Source organism: Oryx dammah, unplaced genomic scaffold (assembly GCF_014754425.2).
Source record: "Oryx dammah isolate SB20612 unplaced genomic scaffold, SCBI_Odam_1.1 HiC_scaffold_8, whole genome shotgun sequence".
NCBI classification, from domain to species: Eukaryota; Metazoa; Chordata; class Mammalia; order Artiodactyla; family Bovidae; genus Oryx; species Oryx dammah.
In genome coordinates, this window is record NW_024070192.1 from 15,404,736 (window position 1) to 15,431,446 (window position 26,711).

General features: G+C 46.8%; 1 protein-coding gene and 2 non-coding genes across 3 annotated transcripts in view; 2 read left to right on the top strand and 1 right to left on the bottom strand.

Annotated features, from left to right (window-relative positions):
* The window catches only part of MARCHF10 (membrane associated ring-CH-type finger 10), an 89,074-nt gene that overhangs the window by 44,813 nt on the left and 17,550 nt on the right, over positions 1-26,711 (top strand). Inside the window, exons 4-7 of the mRNA XM_040245033.1 lie at positions 11,380-11,532; positions 17,841-19,263; positions 23,765-23,931; positions 26,538-26,647. Coding sequence (XP_040100967.1) covers positions 11,380-11,532; positions 17,841-19,263; positions 23,765-23,931; positions 26,538-26,647 — 1,853 coding nt within the window. The remainder of the gene's footprint in view (positions 1-11,379; positions 11,533-17,840; positions 19,264-23,764; positions 23,932-26,537; positions 26,648-26,711) is intronic.
* TRNAW-CCA lies at positions 25,472-25,544 on the bottom strand. The gene has a single exon. It is a non-coding gene; the product is annotated as a tRNA-Trp (tRNA).
* On the top strand, positions 25,764-25,837 carry TRNAG-CCC. The gene has a single exon. It is a non-coding gene; the product is annotated as a tRNA-Gly (tRNA).

Sequence of the window (26,711 nt, forward strand, 5' to 3'; positions counted from 1 at the left end):
TCAACCATTAGAACAGCCTCCAGCACCATAGCTCATATATGATAGCTCACTTATGATAGCTCAGTTGGTAAAGAATCCGCCTGCAATGCCAAAGACCCCAGTTTAATTCCTGGGTCGGGAAGATCCCCTAGAGAAGGCATAGGCTACCCACTCCAACATCCTTGGGCTTCCCTTGTGGCTCAGCTGGTTAAAGAATCTGCCTGCAATGTGGGAGACCTGGGTTTGATCCCTGGGCTGGGAAGCTCCCCTGGAGAAGGGAAAGGTTACCCACTCCAGTATTCTGGCTGCAGAATTCCAGGGACCGTATAGTCCATGGGGTCACAAAGACTCAAACACAACTGAGTGATTTTCACTTTCACTTCACTAAGGTATGCTGCACACAAGAGCTTTATTCAATAAGGAGAATGGACTAGAAAATTTTGTTTTCTGTCTTTATGTTAACTCCTCCCCCCTCCTCAGTCTTCTTTCGCTTACCAAAAATCAGAGTTGTACTTTTAAACACCTAACACAAACACAGGCACAGACACTTTTACTACACCCTGAATTTTCAAAGCAAAACAGCAAATGGAAAAAGATGAACAATCAGAAAGCATTCACCAAGCCAGAGATTTGCTTTCCCTCCAAAAAGACATGAAAAACTCAGGCAGCGAGTCAAGACTCAGCTGGGTCTGACATGCAATAGATTTAGAAATCCTATTTCATGATCAAGGTGAACATGGATGTGGAGTGAGAAATAAGCCTGGCCCAGTTAACATATTCTTCTTTCAGAAGCAGAGGGAGGAGGCTTGGGGATTAACCTTTACCTAAGGCCCAGTCTGTACCCAGGATCTGAGTCCTTCCATTGACCTGTATGAACCAGTGGGAAGCAGAGCAGACAGCAGGCCCACTGAGTGCACGGAGCTGTGGGGGCCACAGGCTCCTGGACTCCTGCCTGTTCCCAGAACACCTCCCAGCCTGTCCTGACTTGGACAGGAGCCGCCTCTCCTTTCCAGGACATGTAGAGCCATCCAAAGGCCATTGTGCTGTGGGGGTCTGACACCCAGAGTCCTAAGACACTCCTGACCCCCAGTGTTAGGCTCATAGGAAGTAAAAGCCCTTGCCTGCCCTCTCCTCTCACCTGAAGCCCCGGCACAGTCCCTCTCGTTATATGCCAGGAAAAGTGATCTGGATGGAGTCCGGTGAGCCTGCTTCCAAAATCTTGCCCTTTAAAACAGAGCCAAATGTTCTGATATTCTCCTCACTTCTTATTGAGTTCAGTGTTAGTCATTACCCAGATACAGATTTGTAGGAGTAGCAAGACCTAGTCAGCCTAAGAGTGGGCTTATGATGGAGACCAAAACTAAGAAAAAGCAGCAAACTCATATTTTAAGAGGTATACCTCTGAGACAACTGTGGTCTCTTTTGGATTGGGAAATATTCACTTGAAGAGCAGCCAGGAAGAGAAATTTGAGGGCAAATCCCAAATCTTCATAACTTACCTGGCAAGTCAGTTCTGTTGAAGATTCCCTGAGAGGCCATGATGAATGGGTTTCCAGGCAAGTCCAGCGGCGTCCAACAACTTTCCAAGCTGTCTGCCCAAGTTAGAAAACAACTGACATAGCAAATGCTCCTATATTTATAGACTGAAGCCTAATTCTCAGTCCATGTATGGTCATGCTCCTAAATGAGGGGTGCAGGTATCACAGAGCCCAGAATTTGAGGTCCTGGTTCAGATTTCTGGTCTACTTCACCCTATAAATATAAACTGGCAACTTCTGCAATCTCAGTTTTCTCATCAGTAAAATGGAGTGGTTACCAATACCACAAGGTAGACGTGAGGACTAAAATCCTGGGTATAGACTGGGCTTTAGGTAAAGGTTCATCCCAAAGACCCCCTCTACTTATGAAGTCTGCTCCCAACCCCATAGGCCACTCCCAGGTTAGCCTCTCTGTAAGAGAATAGCTCAACCAAAGATATTTTAGTTTGAGATGTGACAGGTCATAAGTTGATTATTTAAAATGTTTAACTCTTTGATTATCAATAAAGTCATCCATCTATACTCCCAGGACCTATGGGATATTAGCAACACATTCAACTTGCTCCCCACCATCTTAGAGCACGTGGCACAAGGAGCCTTGGTTTTACTGCCCATCATGCATTCATTCAGCACTTCACTATTCACTTACTGCCTGCTTATCTGCCAGGCACCACATAAATACTGGGGATACAAGAATCAAGCACACAGGACCTGCCTTCCAGGGGCTCCCAGCCTAGTGGGAGGGTGGGGTACCAGCACACCCTGGCCAAGGAAAGTTCTAAGGATGTGTTGGGAGGGGCCTGTGGGGCAAAAAATCCTGAAGGAGGGGATTTAGCCAGGGCCAGAGGAGGAAGGTGGCTTCCCAGCTGGCTAGGGGTAAAGAACATGCCTGCCAGTGCAGGAGACACGGGTTCAACCCCTGGGTCAGGAAGATCCCCTGGAGAAGGAAAGGGAAACCCACTCCAGTATTCTTGCCTGGAAAGTTCCATAGACAGAGGAGCCTGGCAACCTACAGTCCGTGGGGTTGCAAAGAGGCAGACAGGACTGAGCAAATGAGCACAGGAGATTAAAGCAGGAAAGGTGCACCCAGCAGAGGTGCTGAAGACACAAAGGTGTGGAAGAGAGGACGAGGAAGAGGGAGGAGAGAGAGGACAGACAGACAGACAGACATGGAGGAACTACAGCGAGGCTAGGGGCTCACAGTATCTCCAGACAAGGAACAGGGGCATCACCTGAGAACTTGTTAAAAATGCAAGAACTCCAGCCCAGCCTTAACAGGCTCCCGCATGTAACAGGCTCTCTGGGAGATTTGTGTGCACAGATTGAGTTTGAGAAACTCTGGGTCAGGATCAGGCTACAAGTTAGGAAGTGTAAAGTTGGTGCCCTCCAGGTAAGCAAGGACCCGGCTCCCGAGCACCCTGAATGTCATGCTGGAGGTGCTGGAGCAGCGGGCTGAGCAAGGAAAGGACGCCACCAGATCAGCATTGTTAGCAGCTGACCGTGACCAGGGAAGGGGGTTGGCAAGAAGGGTGAGGGCAGACAGAAGCCAAAAGACCAGACTACCCACAACTGCAGTGGCCCCAGAGAGACCTGAAAAGGGCTTGACCTGGAGCAAAAGCAGAGGGAGAGGGTCTGGGCCAGAAGGATGAAAGTAAGTTTAAAGAAGTAAACCTGGCAGAATTTGGTAAGGGTCAGGAATGGGGAAAAGGAAAAAGGAGGAATCCGAGAGATCTTGGATTTCTGGCCCAGAAAACTAGGCCAACAGCGGCTGAGAAATCAAGGAGAAGGCAAGGCTTATTCTGTAGCTGTTGTCTTCAGGAACATCCTGGTCAGGCCAGGAGATGCCAGGAAGCACCTGGTTACCCAGGTCTGCTGCTCAGCAGAGGACTCCTGGCCACCAGGAGGAAGCCAAGGGCCTGCAGTGAGTAAGAGGTGACTGAAACCACAAGAGTGTCTTCCCTGAGAGAGTGGATGGAGTAATGAGAGAGAAGGTCCAAGAACAGTTGAGGAAGGAAGGAAAAGACAACTACAGAGAAAGGTTCCAAGAAGTAGGAGCCACCCAGGAGCCAAGAGAGGCCTTTGGAAATGGGTGGGTAAGCTCCTACAGCACTTTCAAGTGCTTAAGGATTAGAGTCCTCCATTATAGGTAATGGCTCCAACAATGGCGTCTCAGCTTTGGAACCAAGTTCAACCGCAGCATTTCCCAAACTCCTCTGTTGCTAAGAATAGCCAGGGAGGTCCTTAATAAAACACACACACCTGGGGCCTGTCCTGACTCAGAGCATGTCTCTCCAATGAAGGGGCCGCAAAGCTGGTTTTTTAACAAGCTCTACAGGTGATTCTCATCATAAGTTTGGGCCACTGTCTCGTAGCCTTGCTTCTCAAACTTTAAAATTCTCCAGAAATACCTGGGAACCTCAATAAACTGCCGGTTATGATTCGGTAGGTTTGAGTGGGCAGGAAGTCGGCATTTCTAAGCAGCTGCCAGGTGACAGCCACACTGCTGTGGTCTCAGGACCACCCTGGCAGGAACAGGGCTAGAGAGAACACCTCTCTCATTTTGCAGGCAAGGAAACAGGTTCTGAGGCGGTAAGCCGTCAATCCAAGGTGACCCAGCTCGCTGAGCGCCAGAGCAGAGAGATATGTCCTGCCTGAGGGGGGTCTCTCTGGATCGTGACTCCATCAGGCGCCCATATTCTGCCTCCAGCAAGGCTGGCAGATTGAGTGTGAGGTTAGCAAACAAATCATTAACTTCACCTGGACCCCTCCCTCCTGTCCACCTGCTTCTTCCTGCTTGCTCCCTCTCCCTGCCCGTGAGCCCACCAGGATCTCTCTGCTCCTTTCTCTTTTCCCCCAAGCCTCCCCTCTGCAACAGAAAGGCCAGATTAGGGCATGACCACAACCTCCCAACCGGGGTGGGCAGCTGGAAGATCGGGGGGAGAGGCTTACCTAAGTGAGACCCCGCAGACCACCATATGTTGCTGCCAGAACAGCTAATTAGACTGGCTGTGGGAGAGGAGAAGGGCCCGTGAGCTTCCACATGGGAACTTAGTGGGGAAGAACTTTCCTGCATCTGTCGGGGACGCCGGAGACCAGTGGCCGGAAAGGGGGGTGATGGTGAGGTCACTGCCCTGCTTAACTCTTCAGCGACTCTGAGACCCGAGCCAGGCGCCTCCCGGGCAGGAGTCGGGCACTTGGAGATGCCATCCACCCCTCAAGAACGATGTTTGGGTTTTGATTCGTTCTCAGCCTTTTGAATGTCCTTTCCCCCGGCAAGTGTTACCTCCTGACCGCTCTTTTTCTTTCGTGCAGGTGACAGCAGTGAGCACCCGCTGTTCTGTGTTGAATATTCCCCTTACTGCTCCGTCTTTGCTTTCTCCCCTGTCCCGCAGCCCAATACCAATTACTGCTGCCTCCTCCTGCCACTACTGCCACCCGCCTCCCCACCGGCGGGCCAGGGCACCCCACCACCCCTCCCTCCAGCCCGCTTTCCCCCCTTCCTGAGCCCCTCTCCTTCCTCCCCGAGCCCCATGCCCGAGTCTCCAGCCACCCTGTGCTACTTCCCCGTCTCCAGCCCCAGGCCCATCGAGACCCCTGTGCTATGCCTGACCGGCCCCCGACGGCCCAGTAAAATTTACCTGGTGTGGTAAGTGGCCCTCGGCAGGGCACACAGCACAGTGGAGCCGAAGAGAAGCGGGGGAACCTCAAACTTCCGGAGGGCAGGTAGACAAGAGGGGGGCCCACGGCTGGCCAGTGTGGTGCGTCGGGGGCGCAGGAAGCCCAGACAGCTGCGGCCACTTCACTAGCCTTCTCCTAGCACTTAAAGGAGTGAGCGACCAATAAAATCCCATCCTTCCTCTCTCAGTCTCTCTCTCTCTCGAGACTCGTTTGATTTCTTCACACCTGTGTCTGGCACAGTTTGGCTCATAACCGCCAGAAACCCAGCAGGCCCCTCTGTGTCCGATCGTAGTCCTGGAGCTGGCCCCGAGAGGGGACAGGGCATCAGGGACAGAACTGGGTGGGGGGCGTCCACGCTGGATGTGAGAGCCGGTTCAGGACCACACCGGGGAGGGACAAATGAAAGGCCTCGGCCACTGTTTATGTTTTCTTTCCTGACTACTTATTAGGCCCTACATCTCTCCAAATCAAAAAATCCCACCTCCTGGGTCCCTAAATAAAACACATTTATGGTCCATAATTAAGCTTTCATTAAGATCTCCTCTGGGGATGTGAGACAACACACATTTCCCAGCTCACTCAGACCAGCAAACAGACACGGCCTATTATTTGTGACTGTACAGAAGGCTGCCTGTTCCACCAGGGCAACATCGGCTCTTGCAGTTAAGCTGTAATTCTGCCCATGATCCAAAAGGAGCACTAAGACCTTTTCAAAAGGCATCTCTCGGGCACAGTCCTAGGCACTGGGCATTAAAGTGGGGAGGGGTACAGGTTCAGGAATTGTACTTCTCTCTCCACCTTTCTTTTTCACTTTGTCTCTCCAGAACTGTGTCTATCCAGACCTGTGTCTCCTTCCTGGAGAAGGAAATGGCAAGCCACTCCAGTGTTCTTGCCTGGAGAATTCCATGGAGGGAGGAGCCTGGTAGGCTACTGTCCGTGGGATCGCAAAGAGTAGGACACCACTGAGCGACTTCACTTCGCTTCATACAGTGATGTGAGGAGTTAAAGGATGACCAGATGCGTGGAATTAACATGGGCCACTAAATGGACTCGGGTCTCAGTCGTCAGGGGCCTTGGTGGGGGCGGGTGGTTGTTTTTGTAGGTCTTTTCCTTCTCCTGTGTTTCCTGCCTAGAGAAGTTTCTTCAGCATTTGTTGTAAAGTTGACTTGAAGGTGCTGAATTCTGTTCACTTTTAAAGCTTTTGACTTCTCCATCAAATCTACACTGGGTAGAATATTCTTGGTTGTAGTTTCTTCTGTTTCATTGCTTTAAATATATCATGCCATTCCCTTCTAGCTTACAGAGTTTCTGCTGAGAAATCAGCTGTTAACCTTCTGGGCTAACCCTTGTATGTTACTTATCATTTTCCCTTGTTACTTTTAACATCTTATCTTTGTTTTTAATTTTTGTCAATTTGATTAGTATGTGTTTCAGTGTGTTCCTGCTTCAGTCTATCCTGCCTGGGACTCTCTGAGTTTCCTGGACTTGTTAATTTCTATTTCCTTTCTCATGTTAGTGAAGTTTTCAGCTATTATATCTTCAAATATCTTCTCAGATCCTCTCTCTCTTGTCCTGCTGCTGCTGCTGCTGCTAAGTCGCTTCAGTTGTGTCCGACTCTGTGCGATCCCATAGACAGCAGCCCACCAGGCTCCGTCATCCCTGGGGTTCTCCAGACAAGAACACTGGAGGGGGTTGCCATTCCCTATAAAGAAAATGTTGGTGTTTCTAATGTTATCCCAGAGGTCTCTTAGGCTGTCTTCATTTCATTTTTTTCTTGATTCCATTCTGCAGTATTGACTTCCACCATTCTGTCTTTCCCTCAGTTATCCTGCTATTGAAATTCCTTCTAGTGTATTGTTCATCTATTTGTTTCTTTTTTAGTTCTTCCAGGTCTTTATGAAATGTTTCTTGCATCTTCTCAATATTTGACTCCATTATTTTTCCCAAGATCCCAGATCATCTTCATTATCATTATTCTGAATTCTTTTTCTGGAAGGTTGCCTGTCTCTACTTTATTGTTTTTCTGGGGTTTTATCTTGTTCCTTCATCTGGGACATAATCTTTTACCTTTCCATTTCTGTGATTTTCATTCTGGAGGCTGCAGGATTATAGTTCTTCTTGCTTCTGGTAGATGAGGCTATCTAAGAGGCTTGTGCAAGCTTCCTGATATGAGGAACTGGTGGTATGTAGAACTCAGTCTTACTCTGGAGGGCAGGGCTGTGCTCAGTAAAACTTTAATCAGCTTGTCTGCTGATGGGTAAGTCTGCGTTCCCTCCCTGTTAGTTTTTTGATCTGAGGCAACCCATCCCTGGAATCTGCAGGCTATATGGTAGAGCTAATGGTGACCTCCAGGACAGCTCATGCCAAAGGGTACTTCCTATGATTGCTGTGGCCAGTGCCTTTGTCCCTGAGGTGAGCCGCTGCCAACCCATGCCTCTGCAGAAGACCCTCCAACACCAGCAGGTAGGTATGGTTCAGTCTCCTGTGGGGTCACACTGCTTCTTCTCTGAGTCTTAGTGCACACAAAATTTTCTGTGTGGCCTCCAAGAGTGGAGACTGTTTCCCCTGGTCCTGTGGAAGTCCTGCAATCAAATCCTGCTAACTTTTTACAGAGAGATTCCCTGGGGATTCCTAGTCCCTTTGCTAGATCTTCAGGCTGGAAAGCCTGACATGGGGCTCAGAACCTTCACAACAGTGGGAGAACTTCTGTGATACTAGTGTTTCTCAGTTTTTGGGTTGCCCATCCAGTGGGTATGGGACTTGATTTTATCATGATTGCGCCCCTCCTCGGAGAAGGCAATGGCAGCCCACTCCAGTACTCTTGCCTGGAAAATCCCATGGATGGAGGAGCCTGGTAGGCTGCAGTCCATGGGGTCGCTAAGAGTCGGACACGACTGACCGGCTTCGCTTTCACTTTTCACTTTCATGCATTGGAGAAGGAAATGGCAACCCACTCCAGTGTTCTTGCCTGGAGAATCCCAGGGACGGGGGAGCCTAGTGCGCTGCCGTCTATGGGGTTGCACAGAGTTGAACACAACTGAAGTGACTTAGCAGCAGCAGCATGCTATCATGAAGATCATCTTAGAAAGGCCCCCATGGCCTGAGGTTTTGTTCACTTTGGATGTGAGTAAGGTGATTAGGAACTGGAATCCATGTATTGATACAAACAAACTAGGCACTTTGTGTGCTGCTAGCCTGTCCAGCTCTTTGTGATCCCACAGACTGTAGCCTGCCAGACTCCTCTGTCCACGGAATTTTCCAGGCAAGAATACTGGAGTGGGTAGCCAGTCCCTTCTCCAGGGATCTTCCCAGCCTACAGATTGAACCCGGATCTCCTGCACTGCAAGCAGCTTAGGTCACTTCATTTGTAACTGCAGGTGCAAATGGAAAAGAAGGAATATTTCATAAGACTTTGCTTTCCATAGAACTTAAAGGGTATCACAGGGAAGAAGTCAGTGGTGCAGCCAAGTTAGATTATAATCTTTAGGCCAAAATGTCTTACTCATCTTTGTGAGCTCTTGGATTATTACACAGAAAAGGCATTTGCTGAACAAATTACAATAAAAAGAGTTGCTATTTGTCTTTTGAATTTTATAATAGGATTAAAGAAGAGAATCAGCAAGAATTACATAGGAATAAAGGGTGCTGAATAAATTATTCTCAACCTATAAAGCCTGCATAATAATACATTTCTGGTCAAATTTGGTTCTCTCAGGGGAGTGACTTCAGATTTCCAATTATTATTGGTGGTGGTATTATCACTGTTTATGGCAGAAGCAGCAGTTACCATTTTTAGCAGCTAATAAGCACCAGACACTGAGTTAGACCATTTACCTACATTATTGCTAAACTTCACGATCACTCAACAGGATGCAAATATTCCCATTTTACAGTTGCAGATACTGAGGTACAAACTGCCCAAAGTCAGAGGAATCTGGCTTCACTACCGTCAGTGTTTTCTTCACTGCCAGACCTGGTCGAACAATCTCTAGTTTTTTCAGTTTTATTACTTTAGTTTGCTGGGAACTCAATTAGAGGAGACATGGTTGTGGAAATCATTCTGGAAATCACTTAAGAGAGCCAATGCTTTGAAGTAAGTACTTTTTTGAACAAAACAGACTAATCTGTTATCTTACGTTATCTTGGGTGTTCAGCGCAAGGAAAAAAATGGTTCGACTTTTGGAATTCCCCATAGTTTTCAGCTGAATGCATCTTCTCAAGCCCTATAAACCATACTAAGTGATTATTATTTGTCCTGAGAGAGTTTGAGAAAACACACAGGCTGGCTAAGACAAGGTCCTCATCCTTAAGGAGCTTACAGTCTAGTTGGAGAGAAAAGACACAATTCTGAGGCAATCTTGGAACATTTAAATAATAAAGGCCCTAAGGACCCTGAAAGTTCTGGCCAAAGCAGACCTCCAGGGACCTGTTGGCTGGAGCAAGCTGGTGCAGGCTGGAGGAAAAAAGCCCTCTGGGAGACAGGGGGTGTAGGGGTGTGGATGGGGTTGGGGAGCAGGAGGGCTGCTGCCTGGGGTGTGAAGGAAATCTGAATATTCGGCTGGAAATCAAAGTAAAATCCTCATAAAAAGGACCTTTGAGCCAGGTCCTGAATATCCACTGGACTTGGCCTGTGCCCCAAGCCTGCCCCTTCCCCGGTCGTCCTCCTGTTTCCTTTTCAGTAAAGAATGATCTTGCTGCTTCCCCGCCCAGCCGCACCCATCTGTCAGGTGCTAGGCAGGGGGCAGTTGATGACTTCTGAGAGCTGTAGAGGAACAAGGCCTCAAGTGACAGGGAGAAGCCCATGGGCCAGAGGAACGCAGCTCCTGGGGTAGGGGGGCAGGGTCCCCTACTGTTAAGCCCTCCATCCCTCTCTCTCACCCTCCTCTCTCCCAACTCAGTCAGTGAGATCCTGTCTAATCATCATCCTACACTCTCCAAAGAATGTATCCTCATTTTCTGGAGAATTCTCTTTCTGGTCATGCCCACAATCTCTCTGGGCTCCACCGACGTGCCCTAAGCTGGAACCCACACCACCGGCAGCTCCCCCTTCTAGCAAGTTCCCCCGACGAGGGCCTGTCAGGGAAAGTAAGCTGTAGCTAATCATTGTTTTAAACCAGGCTTCACGGGCAGCCAAGGAGAACTTCCATTCCTTTCCTCAATCTGATTTAAAAAGATCCACATAACCACAACTTACACTGTGGGACATAAATCCAGTTGTCTTCATGCGCCAGGGAAGGCTGTTCTCTCGCATACAACTCAGAGACCCTTCCCAGCTTTACCCGCCCCCCCCTCCCCCTTGGCTGCTGGCTATTTGTGAAAGTTCTGAACTGTCCAAGAGGAGATGAGCCAGGCAAATTCTCCTGGAAGCATTTCATCTAGAAATTCACAATCTTTTAACTGCCTGTGAACTTGAGAACTTGTAGAGATGCGTGGAAAACAACAAAACCCTTTCCCCAAACTCACATGCACTGAGACTTAATACATGTGAAGAGGAAACTTGAGATTATTCATACCAATGAGCAACCTAATTCAAAATGTGACTTTAAAAAAATATATTACCAGGAACTCAGTTAGAATTGGCACTTCAGTTACTGTCTTCCTGGGAATGTATTAACCCCACCCAGTGGTGGGTAACACACAGGCAAAAAAAAAAAAGGTCCCCAGATGCTTGGAATCTTTCTGGAAGACCATATTAGTTGCTAATAAACAACCTAAAGATATGAATATGTAGTTGCAGAACAGACTGAGATTCAAGTTTGGATGAGGACATGGGGAGCCAGGCTTTGTGTGTCCCAAAGGTAAAGGCTCTCGAAGGTTTCAACAGCAAGCCCATCCCAATATCTATGAACTGGAAGCTAGAAACTTCTTAGCAAAAGGAAGGACCCCCTTCAGACTCCACATGGCAGGTGTCAGGGGGTGTTCATGAATGGTGATCACAGCCTTGTGAAGTAGGTATTATTATTCCCATGTCACAGGTGGGGAAAACAGGCTCCTGGAAGTGATCTGTCCAAGCCCACGTGGTTACAAGGTCATAGAACCAGGTTTCAAATCCAGCTTCTCCCTCGCCTCCGTTTTTTGTTTTTGTTTTTAATTCCCTTAACCGCCTTCCCCACCACAGGCCCTCTGAGCAGTCTTTCTATGTTTTCCTATAAAAAAATTATTGAAAAGATTTTGCACTTTTCAGCAGCCCAGGCACCACAGATTTTATCAAGGAAGAGGAGGCCAAACCTGGGGAGACTGACAGTCAGCCCAGAGACGTGGAGTCCACGATTGTCTGGGGACAGCAGCAGACAGAAACTGCAGTGGCCTGGGAGGGTACCTGCCCTCGGGGGAACAGGTAAGGATGCTCATACATCTCTGACCTCGGAGACTGATTTGCGCTGTTACAGGGTGAATTCCATGGGCTTTTTATATGAAGAGAGTGTACCTTACAATGAAATACTTAAAAGGTTTTAAAAACAAACTATTGGATCCAGTTTCCTTCTCTGAGGGAGGCTGGCAGGCAAAGGGAGGGCGGGGAGAGTTTTCATTTTCTCTGCCGTTACTCCATAAGCGAGACCATGTAAGGTTTTGAGTGGATGCCCACCGTGAGGCTTCTGGAGAGGGTATTTTGGTGGTGGGGGGTAGGTATGGGGGGGGGTGGGGGAGGGTAGAGAAGCAGTTTCCAGCTCTGAGGATGTCTCACGTCGCCGCAGTTCCCCACCCACCTCCCAGGAGGCGAGGATAGAGGTCTGTGGATGGCAGACAACTCACCTCCCCCAGAGATTTTCTCTCTTCTGATCCAAGGTGTCAAGATCTTAGCATCTAAGAAATAACATAGAGGCGGATATAGGCTTTATTTCAAAGCACTGGTTTGGCCGACACCTCCTCTTTTGGTCCTGAGCATTCATACCAAGGCCCGAGCCATGCTGCTCTGCTAACCACGCTGTCCTCTCTGGCGGTGGCAAAGGAAAGGAGGAATAGGTTCTAAGGAGCCCCCTTGGGAGTCAAGGAAAGGGACACTTGACAGCTCACCTTGCCAGCCAAGCACCTGTTTCATCCTCTTGGGGAAGCCACTGAGCATCACATTGCCTCACCATCCATTGAACGCAGGAGGCTTTACTTAAAAGTATGATATGTACTGTGGTGGAGACAAGTAAATATAGAACATGTACTCAGATGGCTTGAAGTTAGGAGTGATTAGAGCACATGTGACTCTGTAACAACTCAAAGTCCGCAGGCCCCCAGTGATCTAATGCCTCCTGGCAGGAAGGGCAGACCTCACTTCTAATTCCAGCCCTCCTTCCTCCCAGTGGTGCAGCCTGGGGTAGTCAAGAAGCCAGTCTGGGTTACAGTGCCCATGTTTTAAAATAAGGATAATGAAAGCTACCTCATCGCCTTGCTAGAATAACGAAAGGAAGTGCTATTCTCGGCAGCACCTGAATACAGAAGGCACTCAACTACCACTAGTTTCTCCTGCCATCTCCCCCACAGTTCTCAGTGAACTCTAGACTGCTGTTTGGAAGGTGGGGTTCCCCATGCATCAAACATTCCTTGACCCACGAGGCTCATCTAATCCTCCACGTGTGCCCAGAAGATATCTTCCATTATCCTGAGATTCACTGAGAATTTGTCCTAATCTTCTATTATACCCCTGACTCCTTATCTTGCCTCTGGTCCTTTTTTTTTTCCCCCCACATTCCAAAGTAGTTTGCAAAAAAATAAATGAATAAATACAATAAAGCAGTTTGCATAAGTTGAAGTAGGAGCCAGATGTTTGAATTGTGTCAGCCAGAGATCCAAAGCAAACGTGACAGAGAGCTAATATATTGAAAGCATTTACAAATCAATAAGGAAAACATGAATACCTAATAGGAAAACTGGGGAAGAGGCACTGCAGACAATTTCACAGAAGAAATAATACAGGTGGTTAATAAAGTCTGGGGAGGCGGGTAAAAAGTTCAAGCTCGCTCAGTAGTAAATGTAAATTTACAAGAGAGAGATTTGGCCTACCAAATCGGCTAAGAATAAAGCTCAACGACTTCTCTGGTGGTTCAGTGGTGAAAAATTCACCTGCCAATGCGGAAGACATGGGTGTGATCCCTGATCCAGGAGGATCCCACAGGCTGCAGAGCAACTAAGCCAGTGTGGTACAATCACTGAAGCCTGTGCCCCCGAGAGCACATGCTCTGCAACAAGCAAAGCCCACGTGCTGCCCACTAGAGAGCAGCCCCTGCTCACCCCAACTAGACAGAAGCCCACACAGCCAAATATAAAAATAAACAAATATGATAAACAAAATTATATGAAAAATAATGCTCAATACTGATAGTGAAAGTACTAACATTTCCCAGGTATAGATACTCAGGTGCTATGCCAAGCCCACAGCATACATTCCCAGTAACCACCACAGTTAGGAGAGATGCTTTCATATCCTACCTGGTGGGTCACTTGGTCCAAACTGGAATTTGGCAACCTGTGTCCTCGTCTTTAGAGACCTTGCGATTCCACTCCTATGAATCTATTCTAAGAAAATAAGACCTGCAATCTAGGAGGTATGAGCGAGGATGTCTATCATGGTGTGATTTGTGGCAGCAAAAACCTGGAAACAATCTATATACCCAACAACAGGGGAAGGGTTTGTATAATGTACCCTTAGAGTAGAATCATGATCATATTCTTAAAGAATAATTAATGGCAGGAGATAGTGCTCACAATAAAAATGTTTAGGGAAAGAAAGCAGGACATAAAATTGTATATACCCAAATACCCAATTTTGTTTTTTAAAATAGTATTTCTAGATAAGCAAGCCCTGGGTTGTAAATTCAAATGTCTTCAGGGAACAGGTGGGTAGGGCAGAAGTACCTAACAACGGCTAGGATGCTTGCAGTCAACCAGACACCCTCCACCTGAAGGCAAGTAACTTAGTGTTCAAACAGACAACTGCAAAACAAAAGTAGCCCGGGGTCTTGAGTTTTCAACCCACCTCTGAATTCCAGAACAGCAGCGATGTTCCTGGGAGAAGGCAATGGCAGCCCACTCCAGTACTCTTGCCTGGAAAATCCCATGGATGGAGGAGCCTGGTAGGCTGCAGTCCATGGGGTCGCTAAGAGTCGGGCACGACTGAGCGACTTCACTTTCACTTTTCACTTTCATGCACTGGAGAAGGAAATGGCAACCCACTCCAGTGTTCTTGCCTGGAGAATCCCAGGGACAGTGGGCCCCTGTCTATAGGGTCGCACAGAGTTGGACACGACTGAAGCGACTTAGCAGCAGCAGCAGCAGCAGCGATGTTCCTCTGAGTTTCAGATACTTGGTAATTTTTACTTCTTCTTTATCCTCTTGTGTGTCTCCCAAGGTTTCTATCAACTACTTTTATTAACCAGAGGAAAACAGTTAAAAGTTTATGGTTGTCAAAACAGATGAAACTGTTGGTCAAGCACATGTAGAAGTCTAGAACAAAGCCACAGCCTTCGGGCAGAGAGGTGCTTTTTCTGGTTTCATCTCGTTACTCCTACAACATTCAGTCGCACCTAGTTGGGCTCATGGAAACAGCAGGCATTCCGCTCACAGCTGGAGCCCATGCAGGGCCTCAGAGAGGCCTCAGCAGCATCTGCAAGGCCTGATCTGCAAAGACTACATCCCTGGACACACGCAGTCTAGGGGTCATCCCAGGCCTGGAGCTGTGAAATCTGCTCCCTATTTGATAGACACAAGAAAAAAGGTTAAACTAGCGTAAACATAGAATAGCACAGTCTGCCACCTTTAGGGGAAACACACACAGGGACTGAATTTTTAAAGAGGAAGGCAGCTGGGATGGTGAGGAAGGGTGGAGACGCACTCCCTGGCGCTTCTGGAATCTGCACGCGCTGCAGGGCAGCACTTACCGTGTGACTCCTCCTGCCCCAGAGGCTGGTGTCAGTGGCTTCCGTGAAATGGGCTGTGGCTCTGGCTGTTTCCAGTTTCTGGGTTTCAGAAGCCACTCAAACTGATTCTTGTTCTCTAGCTAGCTAGCTGATAGCCTGGTGGGGGTGGGGGTGGCGGGGGGGGTCTCCTGGAGCCTGAACTAAACAGACTCAGGGCAGAGGAGCAGCTCTGTGTGTTCACAACCAGAAGATTCAGGTCTCCGCACCTGCTAGCTAATCTCTGAGGCCCTGGTGCTCAGTCACTGCAGTCCGTGTCCGTGACTCTTTGCGACCCCATGGACTGTAGCCCACCAGGCTCCTTTGTCCATGGGATTATCCAGGCAAGAATACTGGAGTGGGTTGCCATTTCCTTCTCCAGTCACATTCAAAATGAAAAGTAACCAACTGAAGACTATACTTCTGAATCCTCCATACTACCTTTTTCTTCAAAGAAAAAAATATATTTACATATATATATATATATATATATATATACACACATACACACACAAAAAGACATATATATGGAGTTGCCTGGAGGAATGGTGAAAGAATCCGCCTGCCAACACAGGGGACGCAGGTTTGATTCCTGGTCCAGAAAGATTCCATACGGCACTGAGCAACTAAGCCCATGCGCCCTAGAGCCTGTGCTCTGCAACAAGAGAAGCTACCACAATGAGAAGTCCACGTACCGCAATTAGAGTGTAGCCCCTGCTTGACACGTCTAGAGAAGGCTCACATGCAGCAGTGAAGACCTAGTGCAGCCAAAAATAAATAAAAACAGCAGTGTGTACTTGTAATATATATACATGTATATATATATATACATATGCTTATACATACACACATATGGTGGCATAGTGGTAAAGAATCTGCCTGCTGATGCAGGAGACACAAGAGATGTGAGTTCGATCCCTGGGTTGGGAAGATCCCCTGGAGGAGGAAATGGCAACCCACTCCAATATTCTTGCCTAGGAAATCCCATGGACAGAGGAGCCTGGTGGGCTACAGTCCAGGGGTCATGAAGAGTCAGACTCGACTGAACACGAGCACGACAACAGATATATGTATCAGGAGAATTCAAATCACGGCATTGAAGCATTTGTTCTTTAAAAAACCATCAGCCCAGCCTGGGTGGAAACACAGCTCCACTCCTTTATATCCACAGCCACATACCCAGAGCATCCTAGAATCACTGCTTTGTCTCTTACTGGGGTTTATAAAACCCAGGAGGAGCCTGATAAGATAGCTTAACTGATTTCCAGAAGAGCCAATGAATAAAGATTCTCACTGCGTCCCTGAGTGTCCCATGCGGTTCACAGTAAAAAGAGGCTTACAGAGGGACCAAGACTGGTGCTCCCTGGGAGCTCCATTAAAACGAGTCTGTATGGACTTGGCCTTCAGCTAAGCTGCACACTCAGAGGATTTGCATTTTGCCTGCCTGAGCTGTTACCACACAGGCCTTCCTAAAGCTGTGGAGTCCTGGCCACCCTACAGGGTGAATTGCTTTAGAAGGATAAGGACAGTAGCACCTCACCAGACCCTGCAAGACAGCAGGGAGGGGAGTGGGGGAGGGGAGGGTGGGGCGGAAGGAGGACTGACGGCAGGAGGGGACACAGGTGAGTGGAATCGGGGAAGTGTTCTATCCACACTACGAGGGTAAAAGCGCTCAGCAGTTCACACGTGGTGAATGAAGTAGATTCTTATTTTCATAAGGAAATTGTTTCTTCAAGAGCAACGCAGGGTAGTGGTTATGGAGACAAACTGCAGCATCAGGCAGACCTGAATTCAAATGTTCACTCCATCACTTACTGGAAATAGGTTCTTGGCAAGTTATGGGACTTCCTAATGTATATAGCACAGTTAGCATGCTGCCCTCATAAGTTGTGCTTATTCATTAATTTCACAAGGTAAATTTTGACCAAACCATTTCACCCTCAGAGGATTCCACCCATTTGGGCACTCACCCTCTCTCCTCTTTCTACATCTCCTATACTTTAGATTCAGGGGACAATGGAGAGGAATTCTATCATAGCCAGAGGTCACAAACTGCTTAGGGGCTAGTGACAAAGGGGAGATCGTGATTTCATGAGAGAGTTATGATTTTTATAGTAAACGTAACCACAATCGTCAATTTAATGGGACACCAGTTTCTAGAGCCTTCCTCCAATCTGCCACAGTGGACCATGCATTTCTTAAGGTTCTGTGAAGCAGGGGTATGACTGTATGTTGAATGAATTGGGATGGGACAGTGCTGGTAGGTTCTGTAATAGTCATTCCTGGAGTGCTGGTTTTCCTTCTCAACAAATACAGGTATGAATATGAAAATCATATTCATATTGAATGAGAGGTTTTACTCATCATCAGCCCTGACTGATGTGGGGGCTGGACAGTCTTCCAAGAGCTTCTACAGAAAAGATCTGTATCCTCAGGGTCACTCCACTACCCCAGGACCAACCTGAGCTCCACAAGTATGCAAAACAGAATTTGTAGGTGGTAAACTGAGGCCATGGACAGAGGAGCCTGGTGGGCTACAGTCCATGGGATCGCAAAGAGTCAGACGTGACTGAGTGACTCACACTTTACTTTTAAACGGAGGCTGACTCTCCTGGACACTTTCAGTACCTCCAGCCGCTTTAACCATGCCTGTTTTCCTCTCCAGGGCTTGTTGGTTGCCTTATAGGACCCACTCAGTATTAAGAGGTCTTGCATCCGCGAGCACTTACAGTAAAATGATTAAGCTTGTCTTTTCTCAATGCAGATCCAGTAGTTCAACAACAACATCCAACATGGGCAAGTGACACCAAGCTGAAGAGGCCCCCTCGAGAGAGAAGAAACTTGGTCCCATCCTCACAAGTAGTAATGGTGATGGAAAACACCCCCACTGAACGAGCCAGAAAACGAGACCCAAGCACGTGCTCCCAGAGCGCGCCACACTCAGCCCTACCCCAGGCCTTCCAAGGAACACACAGTCCCCAAGCGTTGGACGAGTCCTTGGGGCTACCAGTTGCAGCCAGCGCCCTGGGAGGGCCGAGAAGGACCATGTTTCGGTTCAGAGACGAAGACTTCTATTCCATTTTATCCTCAAACCCTGGAGGTGACCATGACGACACAGAAGAGGAAACCCACATGGAGGAAGAGCTTCTGATGGCTGGCATGCACCCGCCCCGTTCCCCTTCCAGTCATAAGAGAAGCAGATTCCTGGGGACACTGGCCACTCAGGCCAAAAATAAAGATTCTGAAGAAAATCCTGCACACTGCAGAGCGAATTCTATAAGGAGAAGTGAGGCCAGCCATGGCTCCTTAAGAATTAGCAATGCAATGGAGCCAGTGACAGAGCAGTCATCTGTCGGGCAAAGGATGTCCCAAGACCCCGGGCTGTCTGATGGGGGATCTATTAAAGGGAAAGAGAGCAGTGACTGTGAAAGTGAGAAAAAGGCCTCTCATTCCTGGGACACCCAATCCAAACCCAGCCTGGAGGATGACATCAATGCTGAAAATGAATCCCGTGATGCTATCTCTATGGAAGAGTGGCCTGGAACCCGTGCTTATGAAAGAGACTGGCACGCCTATTTAAGGGAGTCTAGTAACGCTCTTGATTCTTTCCTTGCTGGTAGACCAACGACTCCAAGATCATCAGTGAATTCGTCCCATAACATGCTTGGATCAGTCACACATTTCACTCTGAGAGACGATACTCTGGCAGACCTGCCCCCATCATCTACCTTAGTTCCCAGTTCAGACTTGGAGGGAAGTTCCAGGTTTAACAATCGTCAACCACTGTCCCCCATTAGAAACAGGAATCTACTTGCTGGTGCTGAAAATTGCAGTTACCTTCCAGTAGATAGTACACATGAACTTGATGTCAGGGGAGCAGAAGATGTTACTTCAACAAGCCCGTCTCAGGAGGCTCCATTATATACAGACCATCTCTTGCCTAATCCTCAGGGCAACTTGTCCTTGATGGAGTCTTCCAGCTCCTCCTCATCAGGAATGAATGTACAAGCCCACTTGCACATGGTGCAGTCTCTGCAAGAAAATAGACCTTTTACGTTCTTTGCAGTCTCTGAGTTCCCAAACCAAAATGAGAATGGGAGCAGAATGGAGTTCTCTGGCTTTACCAATGCAAAGGGAGCCCCTAAAATGAAGACGGATCCTGAGAAACTCAAGAAAATACAAGAAAGGTGAGGGGTTTCATAAATATACGAATATGCATCTATGTTTTTAAAATTCCATTTCTCGAATGGCAAAAAGCAGTGCTTTCCTAAAAAGGTTCATGGGATTTTAAATCACAGGTAAGCCCTTCCTTGACATTTTAATGATTGCTTCTTTCAAGAAAATTGTCTATTTTGTTGCTTTTAAAATATATACCTTTACAAAGAAACATCCCCTGTTCCAGCCCAATGTCTTCAGTATGCCCAGAGTGTTTTTCTTCCTTGCGTGCTATAACTGTACGAAAGGCAAGTTTGCCAGATAGAACGTCTTTTGACTGCATCGCGTATCTTGCAGTAACTTACTTTCCTGACCAGGGATTGAACCCATGCTGCCGGCAGTGGAAGCACAAGTCCTAACCACTGGACAGCCAGGGAAATCCCAAGGGTTTTTGACTGTTACATATGGCTTGCCCTTACCCACCCCCTCAGTCCCAGCAATTAGAGAGTTTTACGAAAAGGTTGCTATCTCCCCAGAGAAGGAGCCACTCAGCACTTGAAGTTCACCAGCTCTCCCCCATGGGACTCTGGGCAAATCCAACCAACAGTTCTAGAATTTGAATCTTCCAAACTACAAGACCAGTCTCAAACAGTTACCATAGTTACCTCAGTTCTCTGAAGGGCCACGCTGGGGTGACCACTGCTTCCATTTTCTGTGCTGTTTCTCATACATGAGAAAGAGAGAAATCAGATCTTTTTTGAATTGCTCTTTTCTTTGATCTCTCCTTTCTTGTGAGATGATTTGGGGATATTTCACAACCATGAAATGTGATACTTTTTAAAGCCATCATTAAGCATCATGTCAGGATTTGACCATTTCACTTCTCCTAGGGGTTACCATGCCCTGATGTTGGCTTACTGATCTGGAAAGTGGTTCTTTGAAGGCAAGCCCTCTTTCTTGTGTGTTAGTACGGCTCACTGGGCCATTAACTTAGTATTCATTTGCAAGTGAGAAAATTCCATGGCAGTGAATTTGAATGCAAAAAGGAGGAAAAGATAAGACTTAAGACTTAGAATGCACACACACTCCTATAGCTATTCTCCAACTGCAGGGATGAAGTTAACTTCCTTGTTAGTGGCACTTTTTTTTTTTTTCATATCAAACTACCAAAAGACTGACCCAGGGTTAAGGGCCAAAAGGTCTCAGCACTAATCCATCCTCACCTACCCCAAAACACATTTTTAAACCCACCTGTCAGGGGTCTGGATTTCCATCATCCCAAAGCAATGCCTTTGGGTGAAAAATGACTTCTGTTAAAAATGCATCTACCCTAGCTGTAGTAATGCATTAAACAGCTATTATTTGTGTACTGTGTTTATCAGATGCTCTCTTTTTCTGTATATAATAAACCTTATGCCATTCTAATTATTTGAAAAACATTCATTTTGGAAAATATTAAAAATACAAACTTAAAAGAAAAATCACCAATAACCCTATAATCCAGAGAAAAGCATTGTGAAAAACTTTGTTTCCAGTCTTTGGTCTTTTCATATAAATGCAGTTTTTGGTAAACATAGTCATATTTTATAATATGCCTTATTTTAAGATTTCAAGCCCGTTTCTCAATGCCACTTACACTCTAAACTTTTCCCTTGACTAGTTAGAAACATACAAATAAGTATATAACATTTGCACACATTTAGAGAATTAGAACAAAACCTAGGCATCTGTATGACTACCTTCCAGCAGACAGAAACTCACTGGAGCTTGTGAGCCCCTCACCCACCCTACTTCCTTATGTCCTCCATCTCGTCCCTCCTAACACCCCGTATATGTGTGTGTGTGTGTGTGTGTGTGTGTGTGTGTGTATGTTAGGTGCTCAGTCAAATCTGTTTGCCCCTAGAAACCATTCTTGCATTGAATTTATAATTCCTTTGCTTTTTATGTTGTTGCTATTGGAAGTTTTTTGCCTTATGGCTTCACCATATGAGTATATGCACTCCTAAACAACACACTGTGTATATTTTTGAATTCTGTAGAAATGTTACTATTATTTTTGAACTCCAGAGAAATGGAATAGCCGTTCTTCTGTGACTTGCTTTTCCCACTTATATCATTAGGCAGATGCATCCTGGTTGATATTTTTGGGCTTTAATGCATTTGCTTTCACCACTGCAGACTTCTTCGTCCTAGAAATATACCACAAGTCAACGGACGTTTGCGTCCTCTACTGTTCTCTGTACACGGGGCTGCACGATGAGTCTTGTAAATGTCGCCTGGCATACATGTGAAGGGTCTTCCGGGATATCTATGTAAGAGTGGGCTTGCTGGGCTGGTGGGTAGCACAGCTTCCACTGTGCAAGTTAACGTACTGTCTCAACGATGTCTACAATGATATGTACGATGTGTACTGTCTCAGTGATAGTTAGCACAGTGCGTGCTGAGTCGCTTCAGTTGTGTCTGACTCTTTGCAACTCCATGGACTGAAGCCTGCCAGGCTCCTCTGTCCATGGGATTCTCTAGACAATAATATTGGAGTGGCTTGCCATTTCTTCCTCCAGGAGGGGATCTTCCCCACCAGGGATTGAACCTGTGCCCCCTGCAAGATGAGTCAGCTACTGGACCACCAGGGAAGTCCCTCTTGACTCTTTTAAATGTTAAACAGCCATTTGGCTTTCTTCTTTCATAAAATGCTTACCTATGTCTTCTGCCCATTTTTCTTTTAGAATATTTTTCTTTTATGTTAAGAATCCTTCATATATATATATATATATATATATATAAAGAACCCATTATATATTCTGGCAACTAATCTGATCCTTAGACAGTTATATTTTCGACATATCTTTTCTCAATTTGTATTGAGAGTTGGTATCTCCTCTTTCTTGATGTTTTCTTAAGGAAAATGAATCCTTAGTTTTAATGCAGTCAATTGTATCCATCCTCTGTTTGGACTGTGATTTGTATCTTGCTATCTTAATTAAGAAATCCTTTGTAACCTGGGGTCATTGCAACATTCTTCCTCCTCTTTTCCAAAATCTCTACAGTTTTGCTTTGCATACTTAGGACTTAATGTGAAATGAATTTTGGACTTAAGTGTGACATTTAATGTGTGGTGTGAGGTATGCATTTTGAATACCCAGGATCTTCCCCCTGCAGAGCCCCATCTGTCATATGACATAAGTGTGTAAGTTTGTCTCAGGGCTCCCTGTTCTGTCCTATTGGCCTTTTTGTTTTTCCCTAAAGAACATCATCTCAATGACTGCAGCTTTATACATTTATCAGAGCAAAGCCTCCCTCTCCATTTTGTTCCATAAGAATCTTTCACTATACAAACATTTAAGCATCAGCTTGTTGGGATTTTCATTGAAATTGCATTGAATCTATAGATTATCTGGGGGAGTCTTTCTTTGATAAACATGGCATATTTCTTCTTTTGTTGGTGACTATCATGAGAAAGTGTAATTCTGTTCCTTTTCATTGAACTTCCCTTTCTTGGGGAGAAAATTCTCTTAAGAAACTGAGCGTACTCTCCTACATCCAGAGCAATGGCTATTTCTTCCTCTCTGTTGATTTTAGTCTCCAGGCAATTTTCCTTTCCTTGACCGGACAGTCCCCAGGCCCATGAAGATTCTAAAGCACAAAAAAATAGCCTTAGGCTTCTCAAAAGCCTCCCTACAGAAACATCTACCAGCTATTCCTGACTTACCGTTTATGAGATACAAATCTGTTTGCTTACACGTTCATTAATTCCGTCTTCATCACATACCGGCAGCTTATATTCTGCAATGTCGGCATAATTCACTGGCAAGGGTACTGGCGAGCTCAGGTCCAAGTTCACTGGTTCATCATTCATCCCAACCAGCACCTACCGAGTGGTCTGCACCGGCCACTGCGGGACAGGCTCCAGATGCAGCCTATCACCATCACCTGCACCCAGGCTGCCCTACCGCCCTTGTAAGCTGGTAGCAATTGTCAGATCATCCTCATGGCTTTACACTTGAGGAAACAGAGACCTGGGAAGCTTAAGCGGCATGTCATCAAACTCAAGGAAGCCTCAAACCCAGGCCTCCTGACCACAAATCCCCCCACGCTCACCTCCCCCCCGACACTCACTAGCACACCGCACCAGCTAAACCCCACAGTGGCCGAGGTGTGGAGAGGGGCTCCTAGCCTCTGGCTCAGTTTCCCTCAGGAGTCCTTTCCCAATCTCTAGCTGTGTGATAGGAGCGCTGGGTTCTCCTGGTGAGCTCTCACCCATCGGTAACTGCAAAGAAGCCTGACAAAGAATCCATGCGCTTATTATCAAGAACCATGCGGCAGGGTCGGAGGGAACAGTGGGTGAGCCCCAGGAAGGCGCAGCAGTGGAGATGGTGCTCCTTCAACCTTCCTCCCTCCAGGCTCCCTCCGCCTCCCCCACCCCCTCTCCCCCGGCCCCACGGACGCTCTGGGAACTAGCATTTGTGGCAACTAGTATTTGTGGAAATTGCTGACGTGCAGACTCCTGGTGACGAGTGCTTGTTTTCCTTTTAGTCTCCTGGAGGAGGATTCCGAGGAGGAGGGAGACTTGTGTCGCATCTGTCAGATAGCCGGGGGTTCCCCCACCAACCCTCTCCTGGAGCCGTGCGGCTGCGTGGGAAGCCTGCAGTTTGTTCATCAGGAGTGCCTGAAAAAATGGCTGAAAGTGAAAATAACATCAGGTAGGTGGGGAAGGCGGAAGGACATACGTGCCGCGATATGTAATTAACACGAGGCACCGCCGTGTGGGACCCGCGAGCCCCGACAACAGGGAAAAGGGGGGCACTGGCCCGGGCTCCTGCTGGCAGGCCCATGACAGACAGGATCAGGACTAACGCTGCTTTCAAATTATGGGAGGGAAATGAGTGTTTTTTTTTTTTTCCAAGGCTTAGGGATGAATACTGGAATGTGCTATTAAATTCGACTCCTGCTTGAGGCCTGAGCAGAGATGCTAAGATTACCTCTTAGGAAGGAGGGAACTACAAACAGGCCCATGGCTGGACCTCAGCAAGCACCCAGCAGTCAGGACAGCTGGTAGACCTCCAGCAAGACCTGCTTCCTTTCACTTGTGAGAGAGGGTGGGAGGTGTGGAGAGGTTTGACACCCAGAAACTGAGCCGAGCTGCCTTTCTGGAACAGGGGAAGGAAAAGCATACCAGTCTAATTTTTCTAGCCCCACATTAGATAAAGAGATTCCCATTGTGCTCGATTCTGCAGCTCTGTCTTTAACAGAGCTTGTAACTGGGTGTGAAGTCCCCGTTCTCAACGCCCTGGGGAGGTTATAACCTAAATATAGCCACGTCACTAGGTCGGCTGTAGTTTTCTTGGCAGAGAACAAGAGGTTTGTTTAAAATATTTATGAACAAGAGCAACTTGAACAACAACAAAAAAAAAGGGACGCCAATGCAAAGAAGAGTTTACTTTGAAAAGACCTGCTATGTCTTTCAGAGTCCCCATCTCTGCAAACTATTTACCCTAGAGCCAGAGGCTGTTTCTCTCCTCCATGCTGTCCTCCTTGGTTGTCATTGTGCTAGATGACCCAGGAGACCTAGAACTTGACCCTGTCCCCATGGGTTGTGGCCAGCCCCCCTCACGAAGCACAGCACACCATTTAATCAGGGAATGAACACTCGGGATGAACTGGTTAACTCTTCTCTCCCCAAGGCCCTTTCTCCACATCTGCAGGAGAATAGTAGCAACCGCAGCCCGAGTTGCTTAAATGCATCTTTGCACAGTGAGCAGGGAACCTAGCCCTTCAGAGAGCAAAGAACAAGTGGATCTCAGCAGCTAATGACCCTGCCGTGCGATGCTTTATCTTGCTAGAAATTTGGGCCAATTAAACATCTAGAACAGAAAAAATTACTCATGAGATGTGTGATGAAAGTGCTGCTAAATACTTGTAAATGCCAATTCTGGCCTGGATGTGCTAGGCAGGATTAGACTGGAGGACACACGGGATGATCCATAGCCTTAAGTATTACAGAATGTTGCTAAAAAAATAAAATCAAGTCATCAAAATGCAGATGAGGGATCAGTGTTCATCCTTGTCTTTTTAAAGTCTCTATTATTTACTACCTCTTTGTATCCCCACTGGGGAAACGTAGAACTGGGTTGTAAAACTGTACAAACCTATCTTTACCAAATAAATTCAAGTAACTGATTAGTCTTCTGTATTCTTTTTTTTTTTTTTTCTGGCCATGCCTGGTGGCTTGTGGGACCTTAGTTTCCCAACCAGGGATCAAACCTGGGCCCTCTGCATTGGAAGCATAGAGTCCTAACCACTGGACCACCAGGGAATTCCCAGTCCTCTGTTTTCTAAAGCATAAAACAAACACCAGTACATCATTAACCAAAATGCAGCACCTACAGCAGGGGAAAGGACAGATGGCATCCCATTTGCTTAGACATAACCACCATAGGTCTGCACCTTCCACTTTGCACTGAGTAATAGGATAAAGGGGGTAAATGTGCTGATCTAGAATTCATATTAAAAAAGAGAACCAAACAGGAGGACTTCCCTGGTGGTCCAGTGGCTAAGACTCTGTACTCCCAATGCAAGGGGGCCCAGGTTCAGTCCCTGGTCAGGGAACTAGATCCCATGTGCCACAACTAAGAATTCTTATGCCACAACTAAGACCTGGCACAATCAAATAAATATATTAAAAAACAAAACAAAAAATCAACAACCACAAACCAGGAACAAAGGAAGCCTTCTCCTGTTTCTTTTCCCAAATGAGGCTGAGCTCAGGCTCAAGTGTTCGACCCAGATATTGCTATACCACAGCCCACACATGGGCCTGGGGTCCCTCACTTTTCTCAATCGGGGAGTTACATGGGCAGAAGTAAAGGCAGATTTTTAAGCTGTAGATCGAGGATAGTTTCTGCCATCAATTTGGTCCTTACTAATTTATTTGCTTGGACTTGTGTTAGACCTACCAGGAAAAACATCAATAACATAGACCCAATGTTCACTCTTCTGGCAAACACTTGTGTTACAGACTCTCAGCCTCCATGTAGTAATTCCAATTTTATGAACCTATGTGTTTATATTTAAACAGAGAGCAAGACCTGTTATTTAAAAGTCACGGGAATTTCACTCATGGGAAGCTTGCATAATAATGAAAACAATGACAAAGGAAATTTCAGCTCTCAGGTTCAAGGTCATTTTCTATAGAAGATGACCCACTGTAAAAAGGCCACCGAAACTCAGAATTCCTAACACATACAAATTCGCTCTCAAAATGTCAACACCAAAAGGGTTACATGTAACAAAACTCTTTCATTTTAAGGAGCAGATCTTGGTGCTGTAAAGACCTGTGAGATGTGTAAGCAAAGCCTGCTGGTCGACCTGGATGATTTCAATGTGACTGAGTTCTACCAGAAGCACCAGCAGTCCCGGGTAAGATAACTTACCCATGCTGGGTCCACAAGAGGTTTAAGGCAGGAACTCTCTCTCTGATACC